We start from the raw sequence: 23,719 nt of genomic DNA on the forward strand, positions 1-23,719 counted from the left end.
CAAAGTGCATGGTCCCACTGCGTGGATGTGAACCTGCCCTCACCACTGCCTCACCGCGTGACCATCACCGTCTGCTCCCCTGTAAATCAGCAGGTGGCAGCACCTGCTTGGTAAGGGGCACACACAGCATCTGGTATATAATCAATGCACTATCCAGCTCAGTGTTGTATTCACTAACAAGAGGGATAGCACTGAACAATCTGCTCCTTTTTCTCTCTTCTCCCTTCACTGTGCTCCAGACCACATCTGTTTTACTCACCCTGTAAATCCCACACCCAGCAAAAAGAAGACACTCAACAAATATCTGGCTGAAGAGGCAGGAACATACCCTGTCCTTAAGGAGATGAAGCCGAGCGAGACGGGGGCCTGATGATAACACTGTGTGATGAGGAGAGCCCAGGAGGACCTGCGTGGCTGTGGGCTGGGGTGGGGGCATGGGCAGAACCCCTCATGAGCCCCTGGGGATGGGGAAAGTGGCAGGAAGGAGGGGATGCTGTTCCTTGTGGGGTGCCCACAGATTGTACCTCACTCCTCTCTGATGAGCACTTAGGCCGTTTCCAAACACTTGTCACTGTTCTGGAGGAAACAGTCATTGCCCGGCTCCTACTCAACCCATTTCGTAGAATACGTTTCTCATTGGAGTAAGCATCTGCTTTACTCATTCCATGCTCCATTCATCCACCCATCCAGCCAGCCATCTGTTCATCCACCCGTCCACCCATCTACTCATCAACTGATCTGATCATCTCGGACCCTAGAGAAGACAGACGCCTCCTCCGCTCCTCCCAGGAGGACACCCAGCGTGAGTGACAGCAGCCTCGTGGGGACAGTGGGGGAGACACAGAAGGGACATACACGCAGACCCTCCTCCCTCTGAACGGTGAAGCACCCACCTGGTCCTAACGCCTCCTTGCTGGTGTGTCCAGGCCGGCCCTTTCCCTTCTTGCCAAACCAACGACCGATGGAGGACTTGATGCCCTTCTTCTTTGGGGCTTTCTGCAGCGAGTCCTGGCTGCTGTTGCTGTTGCTGGGGTTGCTCCCGAGACCGTCCTGAGAGCCTGTCGCGCTTCGGGGAGAGAAAATGACCTTTAACTGGCACCCTTGTACAAACACACACCCCTCCATAAGACCTACTGATAGAACCGGACACCTAGCAACACCCACGCCTCAACCTCGCAGCAGATAGTGGAGTCTCCTTCACCAACCACACTCCACACGAGCGATGCAGGAAGCCACAACCAATGGCCCCAGGAAGCTGAGATTCTCTGACTGGAGCCCTCCCCCAAGGAGGGAGGTCTTCACTCCAGACGAGCAGGTGCAGAAGGCACCCCGACCCTCCCTCAGGGTCTCTGCTCGGCAGGTGACGACGCTCCCAGAGAAGGCGAGCTCCCCAGTTCTGGGCAGTTCCCCCCGCCTCCTGCAGGGTGACCGTCCTCAGCCGTGGCAGGAGAGCGACGGTCACTGTGCAGGGCTGCTGGGCAGGTGACCGCATGTGCCCTCCATCGAGTGCTGCCTGGCTCACGACGGGAGCTCAGCAGGTGGGGGTCTGAATGAGGACAGTGTCAGTCACAGGAGGGGACAGACAGTCTCCTGAGAGGAGACCCCTGAGGAAAAGGGAGGGACCCTCAAGAGCAAAGCCGAGAGGCACGGAGCCGTGACCATCAGGAACGCGCCCCAGGCCTGGCAGACCTCTAGCTAGAGCAGGAAGAGACCTCCCACAGGAGTCAACACGTAGAGACAGATGTTCTCTAAAATCACTGAGGTCACTGAGCTCTTCTACCCCAGCACCTGAAGTTCACCACTAAACACAGGCACCGAATCCAGTGGGATTCCTTTACAACCATCCTTGCAACTCTTTCAAGACAAGAGCCACAGGGCTCCTGAAACTGACGATGAGGCGAGCAGGCCCCTTACTTGCGGGCGTCCCTGATATCCTCATCGCTGGCTGTGCGCAGTGAGCCCGTGATCCGGTCCAGCCGAAAGGACCGCAGCGAGGCGGAGGTCGAGGTTTCACATTTGATGGTGTCATCTTCTACCTCTTCCTGTATGGCTGGCAGCTGAGGGAGTGAGGTAAGTGTAAAATTGGCTAACAATAGACTGTGTCGAAAAAGGCAATCACACAGGCTTTACATTATAACCAGAAACTTACTTGAAAATATATTAGCAATGCTATCCGCCAAGTACAAAAAATGCCTTGTTCTAGCTTAATGCCATCTTAAAGGACTGTTTGTTCAAGAGAAGCGGGGCCGTGGAGCAGCGAGAGCACCCCACTGACTGCCGAGACCATGGACAGGAGCCTCCCTGCAGCCGGGCTCTGCACTCCCTGAAATCCAGTGAACAGATGGCCCTGCCAGGCAGGACAGCAGAGCCACGCCAGCACCGAGAACCCTGCATGGCATGAACTGCCCTGATGAAAGGACTGTGCTCATCGCCAGATGCTGCTCAGAAGCACCACTAGCAAGAGTAAGAAACCTCTCAGCAAAGCCGTCCAGACCTTTCGATTTGAAGGAGGAAAGGAAACAGCTTGTACCACCACCCAAGATCATCTGTAGTGATGATGCAGGTTACTGAGCCCAGGACAACAAGTGAAACACAGAAAAGGTACCTAAGCCCTCCATGCGACCACCATGTGTCTGGCTTGTATTTCTCAGTAACATACAGACCGGGGGCTACACACTGAAGTGCTTACACCCAGTTTGAGTGTCATTTGCTCCCTGGGGTTTACATGAAGCTCTCCTAGGTCTTCACTAAGAAATAATCTTGTATCAACCTAGAGGGGTGGGATGGGGAGGGAGATGGGAGGGAGGTTCGAAAGGGAAGGGATGCATGTGTACCTATGGATGGTTCATGTTGAGGTTTGACAGAAAAGAACAAAATTCTGTAAAGCAATTATCCTTCCATTAAAAAATAAACTAATTTAAAAAAGGAAAAAGATGATCTCGCCTGGACTCCCAGCTCTTCCGCTAGTCCTGGGTCTGAAGATAGGAAAGACACTGGTGGCAACAGTGTGGGGAACAGATGAACCACTCGGGGTCCAGACAGGTCTCACTTATACATTTGGGTGTGTGGTTAAGCAGGGGAGGTTTGAGGAAACATGCATGGCAAGTATTTTTATAAACAATGAGTGTGTTGTTTTAACCAACTAACCAGTCCTTTTTTAATGGGATTCTGTAAAGAATACTGGTCCCGTGCAGCCCCACAGGAGCTTGGTGACAACAAAGTGACTTAGTGCAAAATACAGCTGAACTCATTTAACAGCAGCTGGATAAACTGGGCACCCTCCCCTGACCTCTACCAAGAAACCTCAGGCAACAGAAGGCTACAAAGGCTAGAAATTATCCACATGGAACTGAACAGGGATCAATCTCAAATTCAAGTTAAAATAAGCACTTATAAAAATCAGAAAACAACAAAGAACAGAGCAGGGAAGTGACACACCTGGGTTGACTATGGACTCAGTGGAGACAAACACCTGCCTTAGAGTCAGGGACCACGGCCAGCCCCTTCCCCCGGGCCTCCTCCTAAGGAAGGCTCTGGGTCCGCAGCCTGGCCGCCCTCCCCCAGGATGGGAGCCGCCCCACTGGTGCCCACATGACTAGGATGGGCAGTGCCGTGTCCTCACTTACCACGAGGGCAAAGCAGGCCACAGAGCGGACGAGCAGCACACCCAGGGCACCAACCCCAGGGTGATGGCGCTGCTCTGCTGTGCCCAGCAGAAGGGCTCCCGGGCACTGAGCTGCCTGAACTGGAGCACGGCTGCCCGAGTCCTGCAGGAAGGCCCCAGGAGTGCTCCATCGGCGGGCTGGGAGTGGGAGAGGGACAAGGAAGGCCAGCCCTCGGGGCACTGGACTCCAACAACAGGGGCTCAACCAAGTGACCAAACGGGAGAGGCAGCGAGCTTCCTCCTGATGCTCCCTCCATCAGGGATGCCGTGATGGACACGAGAGCCTCTGGAGCAAAGCGGGCTGGACGGCACCACAGGAAGTGTCCAGGCTCTGATCAGACCAGTCCGAACCACACTGCTGGGTGTGGGGGCCTGGGCACGGTGCTCGGCCTCTCTAAGCCTCAGTGTCCCTGTCTGCTGAATGGGGATAACAGCAGCCTGGACCTCACCTGGCATCTGCGGGATTAGATGACAGACTCGGAAAGCACTCGACACGGTGCCTGGCGCACAGAGTCTCCTGCACACTGCTACCCACTGTCATTAAATTGGCTTCCCCCAAATCTAACTTCTATGGCTCTGATTCAGTCATTTGTTTAAAAAAAAACTCTAAGCGGAAATTCCACGGTGGTCCAGATGTTAGGACTTGGCACTTTCACTGCCCGGACACTGGTCTGATCCCTGGTTGGGGAATTAAGATCCCATAAGCTGTGCAGCATGGCCAAAAAATAAGTAAAGAAAAATTTTAAAATAATAAATAATACTATCTCTATTATAAATAAGCATGAGATGATTAGAAGGCAAACAAGTGGGAGATAGGCACACTGTTACAATTGTCCCAACAAATGACCTATTTCCAACAGAACCATCAGCACCCAGTGGTGGGTGAGTTTCATTACTTCCATGAAAATGTCAATTATTCACCAGTACATAACCACACAGTGTTCATTCATGTAAAATGATAAGGACTCTCTAATACTTCACAGAGAAACAGAGGCATGCTAAATTACTAAATAGTTTACCTTTCGACAATGCTTCCTTAAATCACTAGGCTGATAGATGCATGCAAAGAAATGAAGAGAAACCAGATATCTTGCGACTTTGAAGCTAAAAATTCAAGAATCAGTACAGACAAACACAGTATAGCAAAAATGATGGCAAACATATAAGTGAGATGAACATTTAGAGAACATGTAACTGGAAACAGAACATTTCTTTTGACCACAGAAATTAAATAAGCTATTCAAGATTTACTAGAGAAACACTATAAATTATTACTCAGGAAGATACAGTTCTATTACAACATCATGATCTATTAAAGCACAGCATTCTGTACAATAAAGGCCCCTAACAGTTGTCTATGCTCAGCCAAACTTCTCTATAAGTTAGTTTCTCTTCATAAAAAACATGTTATACTTTAAAATAGTAATTTAACTGATGAGGAAGTTACCATAATACCTATTTGAACACTGAACAAATCGAACCATCTATTGGACATGAACATAAAATGCTTACCTAGAATTTGATTTAAAAGTTCTCAAAATAAATGTATTAAAGCAGGTTCCCGGTGAAAATATGTAAGAAAGAAAGCTAGCATAATAGCAGGTGCAGTCTTTATATTTTGTTAACCATACAAGATGCTTTTTTAAAGAGTCTAATAGAGACATTCACTGTGCAAAAGCTGATGAGATTTATAGTCTTAAAAACAAGCACCAACACAGAAAGGATATTGTGTCAAAAGTCCATTAACTCTACACTTAAGAAGATCATTTCTTTAGGTAAGGATAATCTCATTTATGAATGACACATGATATGCGGTTTAGGATCCATCTACATTATGCTTGTAACTGCATAGTGATACGCTAATTCAAACTTACTGCTATGGGGAAAAACACCATTTGATGAGACATGAAGACAAAGCACAAACCCGACTAAGGGGACGCCTGCTGTGGACCACAGCACTGCTATGACCAGAGCAGGTGGGAGGACGGGGAAGGGGAGATGGATGGGTCAACGGCAGCCTCGGGGGCGAGGCGGGGCAGTGGTGGGAAGCTGGGGTCTGGATTGACAACCGCTGAGCAGACAACAGGATGAGCCAGGAAATCAAAACCAATGATGAAAGCAGACACACCGTCAGAGAACTCCAACAGCAGGACAAAATATACAGAACTGTTCTTTTACAAACACTCGGAAAGAAATCAATCGTGAAACTACAGAGAAATCGTCAAAGAATTTTAAATATCAACTAATTAAGCCAACGAAGCAAATTATAAAAACAGTGTCTCCAAAGACCACAAAATGGACTAGTTACCACTTCACATGCCGCTAAATGATTCACAGTTAATTTAATTATATGCCGACTAACAATGCAGCTAACACGAAACGGGTGGTAACCAAAAAAAAGTGAAAATACAAGTGCAGTTACAAAGCAGAGTGTTGTAAACATGAGTTCATGGGGTAAACAGCAATGCACTCGCAAAACCTAAGCTAAACATGGAAGAAAGCTGGAACATGTGCTTTAGAGCCGCACACTCTGTCACCAAAAGCCCTAGGTCGTCATCCCGTTTTCAGACTGGGAAGAGTGAGGAAGCCAGACTTCTTCACTGGGGCCCTGGGGCACCGGGCTTTGAACCTGGTTTCACACGCAGAGCTGGCCTGAGCGTGTGGCCAGGCGCATCAGCCAGCAGACCAGTTGAGATTCCTAAGCCAGGGGTCCAAATATCAAGACTCATTTGTCGCTGTGTGATTATGGAATGATTTCGCTCAGTCGCGTCCGACTCTTTGTGGCCCCATGGACAGTGGCCGACCAGGCTTCGCGGTCCATGGGATTTTCCAGGCAAGAATACTGGAGTGGGCTGCCATTTCCTTCTCCAGAGGATCTTCCCAACCCAGGGATCGAACCCGGCTCTCCTGCATTGCACACAGACGCTTTACCGTCTGAGGCACTAGGGAAGCCCGATTCAAGACTAGGCCGTTTTAAAAATCTTAGACCTCTGAGCGTAGCAAACGTACCTGATTTTCTTCTGGGTAAAAAGAGAAAAAACAAACAAACAAAAGAAAACCAGTGTGCTCGGGGAGGGACGCGGCAGGGAGGAGGCAGACACATACCAGAGTCATGAAGCCCAGCTTGTCTTCTTCTCGCTCAGGGCTGGGCTGCCTCCTTTCGGGCATGGAGCGCCCTCTGCTGGGCGGGAAGGAGCCGGCATGCGAGGAGGCGGGATCCAGGTTGAGGGAGTCCGAGGATTGAAAGCGCCGAAGGTTGCTGAAGCTCTCACTGCCCACCCTGCTCTCAATCCCCTCCGCCCGCTGATCCGTGTTCTCCTTGTCTTTTTGTTTCAACCTAAAACAGAATAAAATCATCACCTGCCTTTGTCAGCAGAGGAACATGTCTGGACAGCGAATTTGGGCTTGCATTCTGTGTCACGATCAGCAAATTCCAGGAAGACTTGCTCAATTAACATCTCAGCAAAAAGGTTCAGCTTTCCCTCTTTGGAATAGTCTCAAACTTACAATAACTTATCATTGAGTCTTACAAAGTGGCCCCTCATCATTCACGTTTGATTTGACTTATTTACTCTAACATTCTGATGGGGCCTGGGTGCTGACTCTCCCTGTGAGGAGATACCTGAAGCTGACCACCTTCACCTTCCCTGCTCTCAGGGCAGAGATGCACGTCAGTGCCTCAGATCTTTTCCACTGGGAATCCGGAACTCCGTATAACCAAAACAGCGATTCACGAGCAAGCTGGAGTTTCTAAACACGTCTCCAGACCAGCTGAAGTGCTGAGTTGCACTTTTCATTTTGTTTTAAGCTTGTGTATGTGCAAACGCATCACTTGATGAAGTTCTCCACCAGCTTTGTGTGAGTTTCTGGATTCAGGTCAATGTGCTGCCTTAACCTAGAATTCACAGTTACTGCTCTTCTCCCCTAATATGTCATGGATGATTTTATATACAGATTAAATGCATGATTATGCAAATAAAATGATTTTCCAATTAAATTACAAGATTCTTACAGGTAGTAAACTCTCCAGTTTCACTTCTACTTATACATCTTGAAAGTTTTTCACTGTTGACAAGTTGATGGACAGAATTTACCATTTACATCAAGTCAACTTATTGCATAAGGAAAAATCATTTTTACCTGACAACTTGCTCTAAAAATAAAAATATTAATACAGAAGTGTTCCCAATTTCCTATGGGGATGAGGAAAGACAATCTTTCTGAGCTTGTCTGTGCTCAAACACGGCCCACAAAGCAGTCTGTCTCAGCGTCAAAAGTACAGGCGGCACCATCTGCGTTTGCTGGTTGTGCCATTCACCCGTGCCTTTTCCCCGAGCCCCCTGCACTCGACCGGCAGGAACGGGCACCTCGCCAGGGGTGACGGGATGAGAACAATCTGAGCAGCAGCTCTGCCCCGTCCTGTGCAGGGTCACCGGCCTGCGGCCACTCTGAACGTGGACTCGGGACAGGAGGCACAGCTGTGCGTGTGTGGCACCAGGCAGGCCTCGGGGCCCCAGCCACCCGGCTGCACCCAGACCCAGGGCCCCCTGCTCACCACGAGGCGGGCCTTTGGGTTCTATCCTGTTTTGTAAACTGTTCTAACTGCCAAGACTGGGTCTAAAGAAAACATTTTAAATATACTGATGAGATGAGAAAAACTCAAACACATGTCCTTGGATCACTGTCTTACAACAAGCCAATCTTCACAATGTATTAAGTTCAAAAGGAAAATGCAGATCTGAGTGGGAATTTGCCAAGCCCAGAACCCCAGCTTTTCTGTTCCAGGTGGCTTTTCACCAGAACGTAGAAGGCTCCGAGGGACACACGAGGGCGAACCCTCAGTGCTGGAGGGTACACGGGCCACAGGGGACACCGCCTTGGCACCTCACCCACCTTGGGGCCCAGAGCTGAGCGGGGGACACCCCACAACGCCCCCCCACAGAGTGCTGACACCACACTGTGGACAGAATGCCCTGGCTGACTGAGCTCTATAATCAAGGGCAATCTCAGAACTGAACGTCAGTTTTCTTACTACGGAACACTCAGACTTCTCTAAGCAGAAAACAGCTCCTCAGAGAAGCTGAGTCTACGGAGAGCTGGGCTCAGGCGCACCCACCAGATTTCTTCGTTGATCTTGTCCAGCTGCTCCTGAATCCTCATGGCCAGAGTCTCGGCATCGGCCTGGCCGCTGGGCGACAGCAGAGCAGGCGAGCTGAAGAGGGTGACCCCATCGCCCTCGCCGTCTGACACGCCCTCGTCACTCTTGAACACCTGGCCCACGTTGGCCAGCACGCTGGCTGGCTGCCCGCGCTCCTGGTCTTGATCTTTCAGGAGCTGCACCTGGGCACGAGAGGACCATTTCTCGTCAGCAACATTCTTGGCACCTCAAGTCTATCAGGAACTGAACACAATTTTACATGGAAGCCCTGACTTTGGACAAATGGGCCCTGCTTATGAGACACTGCCATCTCTTAAGCGAGCAGTACTGAAGAAACGGCAGGAGGAGAATCCAGTTCCTAGATGGCCTGGTGACATTCAGGTCTCAGCGTGGACGGAAGGCAATCCTGTGAGGTTATTCACAAGGGTGGGCTGATGGAGTCAGAGACAAAAACCGAAAATTACAAAAATATATCCTTGCTTCCATCAGCCAGGCTGAAGGAAAATTAGAAAAAAAAAAAACCCTTCAGCTCCGCAGCCGCTGGGTCCACCCCACCGGTCATCACTGGTACTAGTCCGCCGAAGAGTACCGTCCTCGCGGGTTCCCAGCCCTCCGTTTTCCAGGCTGGTCTGAACACGCACAGACAGGAGTGAGCAGGGGCAGCCAGGGGACGGGAGGGCCAGCCTCCCGTGGCTCTCCTCTCAGGGCACAGGCCCTCGGGCTGTTCTGGGGATGGCCCCGCACACCGCAAGGGCGCCTCTGTCATCTGAGACGCATGCAAGAGTGCCTGCTGGGCCCCGTGCCGCCCTCCCGCTCTCACACCTCACACCCTGCTCTCCGCAAATCTCCCCCCTGCCCCACTCTCACCCAGGTCCTGCCTTGTTTTCCCAGACATGACCTCAAAGCAACAGAGGGGCAGCCTCGAGCTGCTGGCTTGCCGGCTCCCTGTCCCCCGTGGCCAGTACCTTCGCTTTCTGTCTTCGTCACGATCCCCCCCCCCCCCCCCGCCAGGGCTGGGCCACCCATTTTCCTGGCTCCAGGACCACCTGCCATCATTCCTGCTCTGCTCTGGCGAACTAGCTGCCTATGGGTTCACCCCCATCAGCCCGATGAGCACATCCTCTCCATTCTCTTGCCTTAAAATCGCACATTTTTGAACATTTTCATTCTGAGAAATTGTACTCTAAGTGTTCCACAGCAAATAGAAACACTCAGAACAATACTAACCCTTATAAACCATAATGAATAAGAAGTCACATCTCAGGCGTAGAAAAGCTTCTGGAGGAAACATGGCCAGCCATTGACGACAACGAAGTCTATAGAGAGAAGCTGGACTTGGGGTCGGGGTTCGGGTGGTGGGGGACAGGACTCACTCTATTGCCCTCGCTCCTCTCATTGCTTTAGACTGTCTCCATGGACCTCACATTCATTCCTGGGCATTGCTCACATTCATTCCTCTACACCCCACTTCACTTCCTCACGGGGTAAAACAAGTCAAACGGGCCAAGTTTCCGAGTCACTCGACTCAACCTGGCAGCTCTGTGCTGTCGGCCACGGCAGTCACTCGCCTTGTGCAGCACACTGAGGATGTGACGCAGGCCGGTGCAAAGCTCGATGTGGAAATCACACAGATTTCAAGACTCGCAGTGAAAAAAGCACGTGAAGCAGCCCGCTCATTTTTAGGGAATTTTAGACTGTGTATGTGGCTCGTATGATCTCTCTGACGGACAGCACTGTCCACGTGACAGGCTCATGCTTTGTCTCAGCTTTCGGGTGAACCCAGAAAGGACTACTTAGAATTCGGAACCACACACAACGGCCACACGCTCTAAATCCACCTATAATGCAAATCACATTCAATGTTCAAAACCAGAAATGCTATACACGTTACAGCAGTGGACTAGCCATAAGGAAAATGTAACTCCACTTCCGCGAAGCATCTGCAGTAACTGTAACAGTGAACCCGGCTCAGTTCAGCTCTTAACACATTTCTAAAGGATTTAGAGATTTAAGGACCTTGTCGTTTTGCATTTCTTCTCAACGCTTTTTTGCATTTTCAACTTCCCATAGGAGAGAATTCTGAAAAAGATACATACAGTGCTTTAGAGTCAATTCTTAACAGACGTTGCGTGGACTGCGGGATGGCTACTCTCCTGTCTGAAAGCATAAAGCACCTCGGGATGAGGGGCGGACCTCGCGCCCAGAGCGAAGTGTCGGCACGAAGCCAGATGACAACTGTTAACACTAACTTGTACACAGAAAAACTCCTCCTTCCCCGACTGATCTTCTAGATCCAAGGAGGCCAGGTCCCTGGGGTAAGTGAAACTGCTTTATACTTGCTTTCAGCTTTTGCAGTTCAGTGGTCACTCAGGAAACTGGCGCAGGTTTCACATGTAAAATTCAAACCTGAGACAAAACTATCCCCACCTCAGGGCCAGCCCACAGGTCAGGGTGAAGAGAGCTCTCTAGTGAGGTGTGGGTATCATCTTGGGTTTTGTGGGGGAAAAAATGTGCCGCAGAACTTGTAGTGACCATGGGTCTCTCTCAGACAAGCGTCGCCCAAGCGCCCACCTCGGCGAAGGTTCTTGTCCTCCTCTTTAGGGCACTGGTGCAGCTGGGACAGGTTTCACCGAACCTCCACCAGACTGTTGCCCACTGAGCTGCTCTGATAGAGGTTCTCAGACATTTTCCAAAGCAAATAAAAAGAGAGATGGCTGGAGTTGGAATATGAGAATGCTTGCTTTTACTTACTTCAATCTTTTCTATCACATTATATAAAAGATCCTGAACTAAACTTACTGATTTGAGTGCATCGGGCCTTAGCTGCATCACGTGCGATTCCTTTGATGTGATTGCCACGTGGCACGTGGAATCTTAGCTCACCAACCAGGGATCGGACCTGCGTCCCTGACCTTGCAAGGCAGGCTCCCAGCCACTGGACTGCCAGCAAAGCCCCAGAAATAAACTGCTAAGAAAGAAATGAAGGGGTGAGCGTGGACCTAGAAGAATGTTCTAGCACAGTGGCTGGTAACATCGGGGCCACTGGTGATTCCGCCTCACTGATGCTTTCTGGAAGGGTTGCGGGCACACATCTATGTCTGTTCCTTTACACACTGCCTGTGGATGCTGTCACGCTTATTGACTAGCATGAAGGCATAAGGCATCAGCATTCAAATATTTTTAAAGCAAATCAAAAGTTTACTTTGAATTGGCTTAGTCATAAACAGCATCCCAATCTCAACAGCCTCTGAGCAGCAGTTCTGAAAGTAAGGAAGTGCACCCCTGATCGGGAGACATTGAGCCCTCTGCTTAAGCAGAGAGGGAGCCTCACCGAGGTCTCATGATGGGAGTCAGAACCACAGCCCCCTGGGAGCCCACATGTGAGGCTCTGCAGTCCAGGCCCAAGAACACAGCTATGGTGGGGACAGTACTGACCCCTGAGGCTGGACCTGGGATCCCCACTCCATTTCCTGGATGGTCGGTACCGCTGTGTGGCCAACCCTTCCGGGAAACCTCTCTCAGGGCTCTCTGATGCGAGCCTCCACCATCGCCCTTTCCTGGTGCGCCTTCTGTCGCAGCGCAACTTCGGTTCTCCTCCTGCCTAGGAGCAGCCATCCTACACACACACCCCACGTCTGGACCAGCAGTTTGGCATGTGGGACTCCAGCGCCACGTCCGAGGCAAGCACCTCCACACCTGGGCACCATGCCTTCCGTTTCACGGGCCTCGGGCTGGCTCCCTCAGGTTTGAGGGCCACTCGTAAGGTCCAACTGTATGCTGAGCAGCTCCCCGGCCTGGATGGTCAGAGCAACAAGCGTCCTCCTTGAGCGTGGGGATCCCCTGGCCCCTGCCCACCACCTAGGGGCGACCACATCTGGCCCTGCTCCCGAGGTTGGGTGCCTGGATCAGCAGACAGGGCCACACACGCACACTGGACGGCAGAGACAGAGACAGGAGCGGCGGAGAAAGGCAGCGCCGGCCCCGCCCAGCCGCGCCTCCGGCCCACACGCCCCTCTCCTCCATGCTGCTGTGTCTCTCTCCCGCCTGTCGGCCAAGAACAGCGTCAGCTCCGCTCGCAACGACCCTGTCCTGACGGCACGCGGGCTGTGACCGCAGGGACGGCAAGCGGGCCATGCTCTGTGCGGACCACTGGCCCCGGGTTCGCGGGGGGCACACCCGCACGCCTGCTCACGCAGCCAGCGCGGCTTCGTGTGTGACACGTGGGTGACGGAGGGTGCTGGTGACCGGCTCGTGAGACGAGAGGTGCTCCCCCTGGCCCCAGGCCCCTTCCTCAGACTGCCTGGGGCGAGCCAGCGCGGGCAGCAGGCAGTGGCAAGCACGGGACACACGAGGGCACACGTTCTTCCTTCCTAAGCTGGGAGGTAAGTTCGAACAGTTTCGCCTCCTTAGTGGCAGAGCTTCCGGAAGACAAAAGTTCAGACTACAAGGCCGACCGGGGACAGACAGCAAAGATGCCAGGGGAAAGAAACCAGCCCTTGAGGGGAAGATCACAGGCAGAAGGCCGCCCCCTGGCGGCTGTTCGTGACCCTGCTCGGGGAGGGTTTGCGAGCACAGGACACCACCCGCCTCCGGAAACCAGCCGGCCCCTCAGGCGCTCCCTGAGCTCCAGGCAATGCTCCAACAGCCAGGCCAGCACAGGCCCGGCCGGCCTCTCCATGCCCAGCCAGTGCCCACCAGCAGTGCAAGGCAACACCTTTCCCACCAGAAGGACGGGGTGGCTGGCTGGCTCTGGGCACCATATCCCCAGCAGCGCCACGGCTCCTGGACGCGGCCTCTCACCCGTGGGCTCCCGGGGACTGCAAGCTGGGAGTGGGGCCCTGGGTCTGCACCGTGCCCCGCTGTGACTTATTCAACAATGTATGAATAAAGACTTAAAACTGTGTTCATGACAGAGCTATTTTGGCCATCTCTTAACGAGAATGGGATTTTTCTCGTTCTTTATCCTGCTAGGCTTTGAGTTGCTGACTGAACTCTGAGCAGCAGTGACTCGGAGCTGAAGCATCCTGCGGACACACAGAGCACAGGACAAAACTGGAGGGAAATTAACCTAGGGATGACACGGGAGCGGGGACTGTCCGACACTCAGGAAGCGCTCCCATCTCAGACGGGCAGCATGACCCCCGTGTCTGCGCTCCTTTGTGGACTGAGCAGCTCGGGGAGGGGCACGGTGGGACAACAAGGGAACAGGCCCTCCCCGTGCCCGTCCCCCGGGGACCAAGAGCAGCACCTTGGAGAGTGCAGCTCCCCGCTGAGCCAGCTCAGCCACCACTTCTGTCAGCATCTGCTGCAGCTTCTGCTCTGCCAGCTCCAGGCACAGCTGCAGCTGTCGGTCTTTATCCTCCTTCTACAAAGGGAGAGCAGAACATCAAAATGGGCCAAGTGGTGCAGCCTCTGCCATTGTTAGTAAGCTGAGACAAAACCTAAATGCGTGTGTCTACAGGATTAGTTCTGTTTCGGAAGCCGCGTCACGGTAATTTTTCTCTCAGTGTTCCTGGGCTTGGTCTCAGTGGGCAGAACACCTCCTGCCAGAGTATTTGCTCTTCCTAAACGTCTCCAAAGAAGTCTTTAAAAAAAAAAAAGTTCTTATATATTAAAGAAGATCAGGTTTCTGTAGAAGCTTATGCATTCCTATTGACAAGTTAAGGGTCAGTACTGACCCTTCTTAAAACATCACCAGAATCATCATTTGAAGGGAACCCTACCAACCCAGACGGCCATGGGCTTGTAAGCCAAAATATGGCTTTCATCTCCTCTGAAATACAGACCTGATCAGAGTGTGCCTGGGGAAATGCCAGTCAACTAATATTTGTAAATGCATGATTATTCTTTTAACAGATCTTCTTCCTCTGAAAACTTTCAGTGTAGAACATTTAGACAGATTCTTTTTGGAAAAAGAAAAAAAATGAAATGATCTATACGCTCGGGTTCCTGAGAGGTGAGCATTTATTTCTAAGCAGCTTTCTTATTTTTTCTATGTGTGTATTACTCTATGTAGATACATAAACAATAAGATGTGCTTTAAAACCCTCAGAAAACAACAGCATATGGTACGTAGTAGTTTCTGATCTGCCTTTTACAGCCATTATTTTGTATATCAGAATGCTCTTAATTAGCATTCCACATCATACATTTCAATGGCTTTCTAGTATTTTATTTTTGTAGTGGGGCCAATGATACACTTTGTCACACACCAGACTGACTCACTTTGTTTTGGAGAAGCCAGATTTGGTTTTCCTGATTAAGTCCTGATTATGTGAGACCATACAGGAACAGGAGCAAGTAAAGCTCACCAAACCACAGGAAGTACAAACCTTAATCAGACTGGAGCTCTAACCCTGCCTTTTGTCACAGTGACCCCACTTCCCAACAGGCAGCCAGCTGCTGTGAAGTTCCCTGCTGCTCTCTGCTCTTTCAGGAAAAATGCTAACAAGCCAACAGATTCAAGTCAAGTAAAACAAGAGTCAGGAGAGGAATTCCACAAAATGGTCAACCCAAATCCCAAATAATTCAAACCTCTAAGTTGCAGTCACCCTCAATTTTTAAAAAATGTATTTCCTTTCAGTACAGCTGATTTATCATGATGTACATCCACACTTTTGAACGCAGTATTTTAGGGTCATAAGAACTTTACACTGGGACTTCATTTCCAACATGGGAGTCACATGAAAAGGTCTTTACCTTCCTTCCTCAGTATTCACTACTACAGAAGTCAGACACAGTTCAGGAAAAGCCATTACCTGTCGATGCATAGAATCCTTATTTGCGATTTCATTTTCAAGTTTATCATCGAGGTTGTGCACAGAGATGGCTTTGCGCTGTGCAGCGAGGTAGCGTTTCTCAAGTGTAGTGATTCTCTTCTCCATGTCCTCCTTTTGGGCCATAGCCTACACCAGGCATTGCAGAGGAGAAAAGGTAAGTCATTATCATAGAATACTCAGATACAATTAAGAGTAAAAAAGCTGGACTAAATCCTAAGTTTCAAATCAAACATAAAATTAGCGTCCTCAAAATTAAAGTCCTAGACATGGCAGTTTTCTGAGATGTGAGCAAAAACGCGCCTACCTCAAATGTCACATTTGCCACGATGGCACCCATCTGTCTTAATGTCTGTCTGGCCACTCGATTTACCAAGCTTCTTGTCTACATCATAAACCCAACCAGCAAACAAAAAGTACACTAAACTACTCTGTCATTGCAAGAATTCCAGGAGGGAAGGTATCTGGCATGAAATGAGGATCTCTGTCTCCACACTATACAGGCGGGCTTGACCCAGAACAGGGAGGGACTGTCAACAGATCCTACAGGGAGCTCTGAGGCTCATTTCCTCAGGTGAAAGTTGGTAAAATCTCATGCAATTTCCTCAAAATTCAATAAGAATATTAATGAGTAGAAACAGAAGTCACAGTGTTACACAACTGGGAGCAGCCTTCTCAAGCCTAGTTCTTCTCAAGCAGTTACACCACATGTAGGAAACGCTCAAACCAGGAGCAGAGCTTGCTGCCAATGCGACTCCTGTCCGCCGGCTCAAAATCCATTTCAGGTCCCTCCGTGCTCACTAAGTAACCGAGGTTGTCCTAACATTAAAAGTGCAAGGTCTTAAAAACGCTTTTTCCAGAATTCTCTGTGTATTAATCTCTGCCACCTAATCTCCTCCTGTTGCCAAAGAGTAGTGTGAACACGTTATACAAACGTGCAAATATTTCTGTTTTGAGTTCTCACACGGAATTACTCACACTGAGCTACTAAACCAGTACACCTGCTGTACCACATGTTGGAGGGGTGCACTCTGAGACGGTCTCATGGGGGAGGGGTGGGGCAGGGTGGGCACTGTCTGTCTGCACAGAGAGGAGAGGCGAGGCTCACGGGAGGAGGCCTGAGCCCCCAGCTCTCTTCTGTTTTCACAGTGACCGTTAGGGAGCTTCTCATAAATCACGACACCAGCAGACACGACCGCCAGAAACATCCTGATTCTGCATGGTTACACAGCACGGGCCTGAGGATCTGAGGGTGAGCAAACGCCACTCGACTTGTCTGACCGCTGGTTATCACTGTCACACATCCTTTCAAGGAGCGGAACCTCAGAAAACTAGAGAAGATGGCCAGGCAAGCTGCCTCAGCAGAGCCCACACAGCATGTTCCCATCTCTCCGGGAGAGCGGGCTCCACAGACGTTCAGACTCACCTGAGTGAATCAGAAGGAAATCTCAGCATCATCGGGAATATATTCAGCAGGCAGGTAGGGGGATGAACGGGGAGACTGGGGTTGACATATACACACTACTGATACTATGCATCAAGTCAGCAACGAGTGAGGACCTACTGAACAGCACAGGGCACTCTATCAGTGCTCTGTGGTGAAGTTAATGGGTAGGAAACCTAAAAACCAGGGAGATTTGTGTGTGTGTGTGTGTGTATATATACATATGATTGGTTCACATTGCTGTACAGCAGAAATTGACACAGCAGTGTAAAGCAACTATACTCCAATAAATGAATGAGTGGATGAATGAATTTTTTAAAAAGGAACACACTAGGCCCCCTAGAACTTGTGGAAATGAGGAGTCCACACCCAGGGTGCAGCACAGCCATGTTGGTCCACTGCCAACGGGCCGCCTGGACCAGGCCTCTTCTAGCCCAGAGACCTCGATGCAGAGGCGGGAAGGCAGCCAGTGGCGGTCTCGCCAGTGCTCTGCTCTTGCTCACGCAGCCATGCCAAGGCTGAGATCACGGGGAGAACAAGGGACCCACATTCCGCCTCAGGACAACAGACACGTCCACTGTCACTCACTTCACGGACGTCCTGCTGTAATTTCACGTGTACTTCCTTAGACTTGAGGAGGTCCTTCCTGGCCGTGTCCAGGTCCTTCTCCAGCTCTGTTACGTGGGCAGAGAGGGCTGCCAGGCGGTCCTTCATCTCTCTCTGCTCCCGTGACTTCTTCTCGATGATTTCCTGGAGCTCGATCACCTGAGCCAGGTCTTCGTCGCGGGTTCTCTAAGGGGGAAAGGAAACCTTAGACAGCCTGGTTTTGGGAGGGAGGGAACACAGCACTTCCGGGAAATCGGTGAAGTCAAAACTGCCTTCTGCGCTCTGGAGCTCACACGTCCCTTACGGCCACTCAGACCTACATGATGCATTGGTGAAAGGTCTCAACAGCCCCGCACAGACTGGATAGTAAGACGAGAACCAGACAGAGAGTGAGACCGAGGACATGCCTTTCCATTGGCGCTTGGCATGTTTTCTTGCTTGTGATTTACATCAAGCACTCTGTCCATTAGTATCTTTTTCGGGTTATTCTTCTCTTTAAGAATCATCAGCGAAAACCAAAACATTGAATCAGAATAAAGAAATAAGTAAAGACAGCAAAACTCCATTTGGAAAAACTCAACTCAAAACTGAAAATACAGCATAAAAAGAAAATACATGGTGATGCTATCCATCTCGAATAGAACCAGGTGATTCGAGTCAGAATTTGTCTCCTCCTGGACAAAGGAGTGCTTAAGAGATCCTGCAGCTCTGAGCCACAAGTCTAGTTTACTGGTCATTAAAATAACCCAGGTGGGCTGGTCCTCAATCAGAAAGATAAAGAACATCTGATGTCCACCACTACAGCCTTCATACTTTCTTAAAATGAAAGGATACAAATGACAAACCCTTGGACTGCAAGGAGATCCAACCAGTCCATTCTGAAGGAGATGAGGCCTGGGATTTCTTTGGAAGGAATGATGCGAAAGCTGAAACTCCAGTACTCTGGCCACCTCATGCGAAGAGTTGACTCATTGGAAAAGACTGATGCTGGGAGGGATTGGGGGCAGGAGGAGAAGGGGACGACCGAGGATGAGATGGCTGGATGGCATCACCGACTCGATGGACGTGAGTTTGAGTGAACGCCGGGAGATGGTGATGCACAGGGAGGCCTGGCGTGCTGCGATTCATGGGGTCGCAAAGAGTCGGACACGACTGAGTGACTGAAGTGAACTGAACTAACTGAAATTGCACGATGAATGATCCAACTTACCTTGTTATGTGTGGCACCTAATTCTTCTAACAAACTACACCTTTCAAGTGCTCCTCGTGTGTTGATGTGTGTATATACGTGAGTGCACTTCTTAGTGTATGCTGCTGCTGCTGCTGCTAAGTCACTCCAATCGTGTCCGACTCTGTGCGACCCCATAGACGGCAGCCCACCAGGCTTCCCTGTCCCTGGGATTCTCCAGCAAGAACACTGGAGTGGGTTGCCATTTCCTTCTCCAGTGCATGAAAAGGAAAAGTGAAAGTGAAGTCGCTCAGCAGTGTCTGACTCTTCGCGACCCCACGGACGGAAGCCTACCAGGCTCCTCCACCCATGGGATTTTCCAGGCAGGAGTACTGGAGTGGGTTGCCATTGTATACTCACCCTAATACGCGGCTACTGTAACAGAATACATTTAATGTATCTCATTGATCTTAACATCAAAAAATCTGCTTATTAACAGCTTTAAATTCTAAGTTTGAGAGGGAAAGAAATATTACCCTAAAATAATTATATTATTTAGTTTTTAATTGCAAATTGATATACAGAATATAATAAGTCTTGAGACATTTATACCAACTAATACTTTTTAACTGGTAGCTTCCCAGGTGGACCTATGATAAAGAATCCACCTGGCAGTACAAGAGGGCAGGTTCAATCCTTTGGTCGGGAAGATCCCCTGGAGTAGAAGATGGCCACCCACTCCAGTATTCTTGCCTGGGAAGTCCCAGGAAAAGAGGAGCATGGTGGGCTACAGTCCACAGGGTCGCAAAGACTCGGACATGACTGAGCATGCATGTAGGCAACACTTTTTAACCATATAAAACTCTGACTTCTTACAGAAAAAAAGTATTTACAAGAATTCAAGAAGCTCAAAAGTCAACTAGTTACATAAATACATGCATCATCCACCTAACAAGGCTGCAAGTGTACAAATCCAGGATGGCCGGGTGGCTGGTACCTTCTTGTCCAGGGCCTTGTGGTGCTCAAAGAGTGATTTCAGTGACTTGATCACCTCCAGCTCGCTGGTCATGCCGGCTGGGGACTGCGCCTGCCACTTGCCCGCCGTCGTCTGGAGGGACGGTGTATACCGGGAAACCAGGAACTCCAGGTGCTCCAGCAGCAGCTGCAGGGCAGGGCCAAAGGAGCACCGTCAACCTCATGCTTGAATTCAGGGCCCGATAACCCCTCTCAGCCTCATGCTACAGCCGGAAACATGCTAAGGCAAGTCGGAATCCCGCCACTTCAGTCTAAAGTTAGAGTGGACTTCTCCAGTGGCCCAGTAGTTAAGACTCCACACTTCTGCAGGGGTCATGGGTTTTACTCCCTGGTCAGGGAACTAAGACCCCACACAAACTGTAGCATGGACAAAATTGTAGGTTAAGAGAACTCCCCCCTCAAATGTACGAAAATTATAGTAGCTCTCATCATAAATTTGAAGCAAAGTATGAGAACCCCAAACTGATCCACCCTGGTCTGCTCAGTGGGAAGATGTGAAAAATGACTTGAAAACCAGACAGAGTTTAAAGACAGCAACACGGAGCCCAGCGGTGGCCCCCGAGGGGCAAATGTCAACATGTGAGAATTCCCCTACTGACCATGATGTTATTCCTCTCTGCTTTCAGCAGAGCTATTTCTTCTTCTCTTGCAAGAAGCTGTTCCCGGCATATATTGACTTCTTCTGTAGATGTTGCCAACTCCTAGAAAACAGTGAAATGAGTAAGTAACTAAATACAAACACAAATTAAAAAGAGAGCGAGACTCTCAAGACTGACCCTGTCAAGTCTCTCCAGGCTCCACACAAAGGGTCTCCCTGCCCCTCCAGAGAAGAGGGGGGCCACTGACCCCAAGACCACACAGACCACCACAACTCAGACCGGCCTTCAGCCTCCACCTCGACCTGGCAGGCATGCGGCAGGGGAGAACCCGGAATCCAAGCCTGTCTTCTCAAGACCCAGGGACGTCTGAGAAACTTCCCTAAACATAAACCTAACAACAAAGTGGATAAAGAGATTCTTAAATGACACACAGACAAGTGACCTAGAACCGCTGGGAAGAGTGAGGAAGAAAGGTAAGATCTACAAGGCCATCAGGCTTTGGAGTGTTCCTCTGGGAAAAAGGCTGATGGCACCCCAAGGTCATCTGTTAGCCTGACTCCATTGAAGTCACCCAGTCATTCAATAAACTGGAGAAAATGTTAAAGTCATGTTTTATGTATTTTATCACAATTTTCATGCACGCGGTGCCGTCCACATGGTGAACTTGCTCAAACTGAACCACACGGAGTCTTTCATTCTTCTAGTTTTCTTTACACAAATAAAAAAATCCTGGGCTACATATTCCCCTACTACATACTGAGTATTCAGCGCCTAGAACACTGCCCAACACTTGTTAAGAGGCATGTAGTAGACATGTGAAGCTATGAGGGTGTATGTTATACACATAAGCAGCAGGTACCCGTCATTAAGATACTGGACACACTGTTCTGTGCTTTGTAAGATGGGAGACGTTAAGGGGCTTAGCCTTTCTGCTTCAAGGACTGACTCTATAGCTCAATCCACGTGCCCCAGTGACTCCTCCAGACAGTGTTTCCCTTCTTGTGGGGCCCCCGCCCGTCCTCCACGCAGCCCCTGCACAACCACTTACAAGGTCAACCTGCTGGGGTCGATCTTGCCCAGAAGGCCAAAACGCCCTGGCCGGCAGGGCCCACAGCCATGCTAACAAAATGAAACACAGCTCCAACGCTTCGCCGCGTGAAGGCCAATCCGACGGGCCCAGCCCCCGGCTGCTCTCACCTCAGGCCGCTCTGCTTCCAGGACTTGGGCCGAGGCCAAGTTCTTCCTTGTCTTGGCCTTTGCCTTGGGGATGCAGCACTGGAAAAGCGCCCACAGGCGGGCCCTCCTGCGACCCATCCTCGCGGATGGGGGCAGCCCCCCACTCAGGGGCAACTGCTGTTTCACGGCTAGATACCTCAGCACCCAAGCTATCACCACCGATCTCACACTACGACCACCACTATTCACACTACGACCACCGCTCTCACACACACCGCTCTCACACACCACTCTCACACACTACTCTCACACACGACACTCTCACACACCACTCTCAGACACACTGCTCTCACACTAGGACCACCGCTCTCACACTACGACCATCAGCGCTGCTGTCTCTAGAAGAAATGGCACGAAGGCTCTGCCTCCAGCACGTCTCCCAGGAGCCTGGCACCTGGAACCCACTGGGTCATAAGGGGCTCCATGGTAACAGGGGGGCTGGGCTCAGGCCCACCATCAAGGGTGCAGAGAGGGGGGAGGGGCTGCCCAAAAGATGACAGATGAGTGTGGGGTGCAGGAGAAGGAAGGCTGTGCCCACAGCTCAGGCCCACCACCAAACATGACCCTGCAAGAATACTGGTTCACAGTCGAACCAAATAGTAGCAACTGCTTCAGAAACCACCACCACTAGGAATGAGCACGTCTTCTAAGTGGGCTTCTGCTTCCTCTAGCCCCCAAACAAGCCTCCAGGGAGGCTACTGAAAGGGCACCACTGAACTCAAGGGTGTCCCCAGAACCCACCCGGGTGACAAGGACTCACCGCACTAGCTGCCCCTCACTCAGCCTGAGCTCCGTCCTCCCTGACTGACTCCCTCACTCGAGCTCAGCAAGGGCTTGACCAACCTCGCTCCAGGCACTTAAAATGAACTCACAGTGGGTACAGGGCTTCGGTCAATCTGCTGCGAACTCGCCCTCTTCACTTTGACCCTGGGCTGCCAGACAACTCTGCCCCGTGGGGGCTGCACGGTGGAGGTTCAGGGGTGTCCCTGCCTTGAGCCGCGACAGCCAGCGCCTCCCAGACCCCGCCAGGTGCTGCCCCTCCCTCCACGCCCGAGTCTCCCACCCCCTCTCCTGGCCCCACTCCCAGCCTCGCGGCTCTCCACTCGCCAGGGCACAGGCCATACGGCTCCTGGCTCAGCCGGGGCCTCTGCTGTCACTTGAGGACCTCCGTCCCCCGGGGGCTTGAGGCCCCATATCCACCCATCTCAGCAGTTACAGACTCTGCAAGATACAGAGTACGGTTTGGGGTCCCGCCCGCAGTTCACCCTGAACACATTCTCTTTTTTTCGCTTTATCTGCGAGAGTTCTCTGAGATGTCTTTCGAAAACCTCAACTGTTGCTTTCAAAAAGACTGTAAAATCACTGTGCTCAACTTTAAGGATAAAATCTTCATTTTCAACCTTCAAGTGAAACTGGAGAGAAGAGTCAAAGCAGTCATTTTTTCACACAGAAAAAGAAAACCCGCACCTGACCACATCACAGAATACAGTTCACGCAGCCCCTTCCTCCTCAGCCTTCTCCTCCACTACCAGCCGCCTGTCATCACAAGGCCTGCCCTGGGCCGGCAGGGGCAAGGGAAGAGGGCAGACTGGCTCCTCTGTCCCCAGGCCGCATGGGCCGCTTGCCCCACCTTCTTCCCAAGTTCAAGGGGCACTGAAACAGCCCAGGCAAGCAGGGGATTCTGATCAGAAACACAACCGTGGGTAATGAGCAAGGGCCCCTGGTTCTTGTTTACCCCAGTACCAAAGATGATCAATATAATTACTGTGAATTTTACATGTGGCTTCAGATGAGAGAAGACACCTGGGGCTTCCCCACTACCAGTTATAGATGCAAGCAGCTTGTGGGTCAGCCTACCAAGAGCTAGAGAAGCTAAATACATTTCAAAAGAGGTCCTTAGGCAGCCACAATCCAAGATTTCAAACAAAAGCCCAGTGAGGGAGCTGGAGACTGAGAGGGCCGCTCCTTCCCTCGGGGCATCAGAACAAAGCTGACTCTGGGAAGAAAAGGCAGGGAAAAAGTCAAGCAGAGGG

The 23,719-nt window shown here is 50.8% G+C and overlaps 1 protein-coding gene across 1 annotated transcript; it reads right to left on the reverse strand.

Annotated features, from left to right (window-relative positions):
- Positions 1-729: 729 nt before the first annotated feature.
- LOC128067004 (liprin-alpha-1-like) lies at positions 730-21,764 on the reverse strand. Its single transcript, XM_052660132.1, has 16 exons — positions 21,596-21,764; positions 21,397-21,521; positions 20,451-20,552; positions 19,808-19,978; positions 19,233-19,248; positions 18,860-18,908; positions 18,056-18,158; positions 17,631-17,834; positions 15,581-15,727; positions 14,071-14,187; positions 12,753-12,866; positions 8,781-9,004; positions 6,770-7,001; positions 4,684-4,713; positions 1,915-2,057; positions 730-1,066 (listed from the first exon to the last, which is right to left on the reverse strand). Exons 1-16 carry the CDS (start codon positions 21,762-21,764, stop codon positions 730-732), a joined length of 2,283 nt encoding a protein of 760 aa, XP_052516092.1.
- Positions 21,765-23,719: the final 1,955 nt, after the last annotated feature.

This window comes from Budorcas taxicolor, chromosome 21 (assembly GCF_023091745.1).
Source record: "Budorcas taxicolor isolate Tak-1 chromosome 21, Takin1.1, whole genome shotgun sequence".
Lineage (NCBI taxonomy): Eukaryota > Metazoa > Chordata > Mammalia > Artiodactyla > Bovidae > Budorcas > Budorcas taxicolor.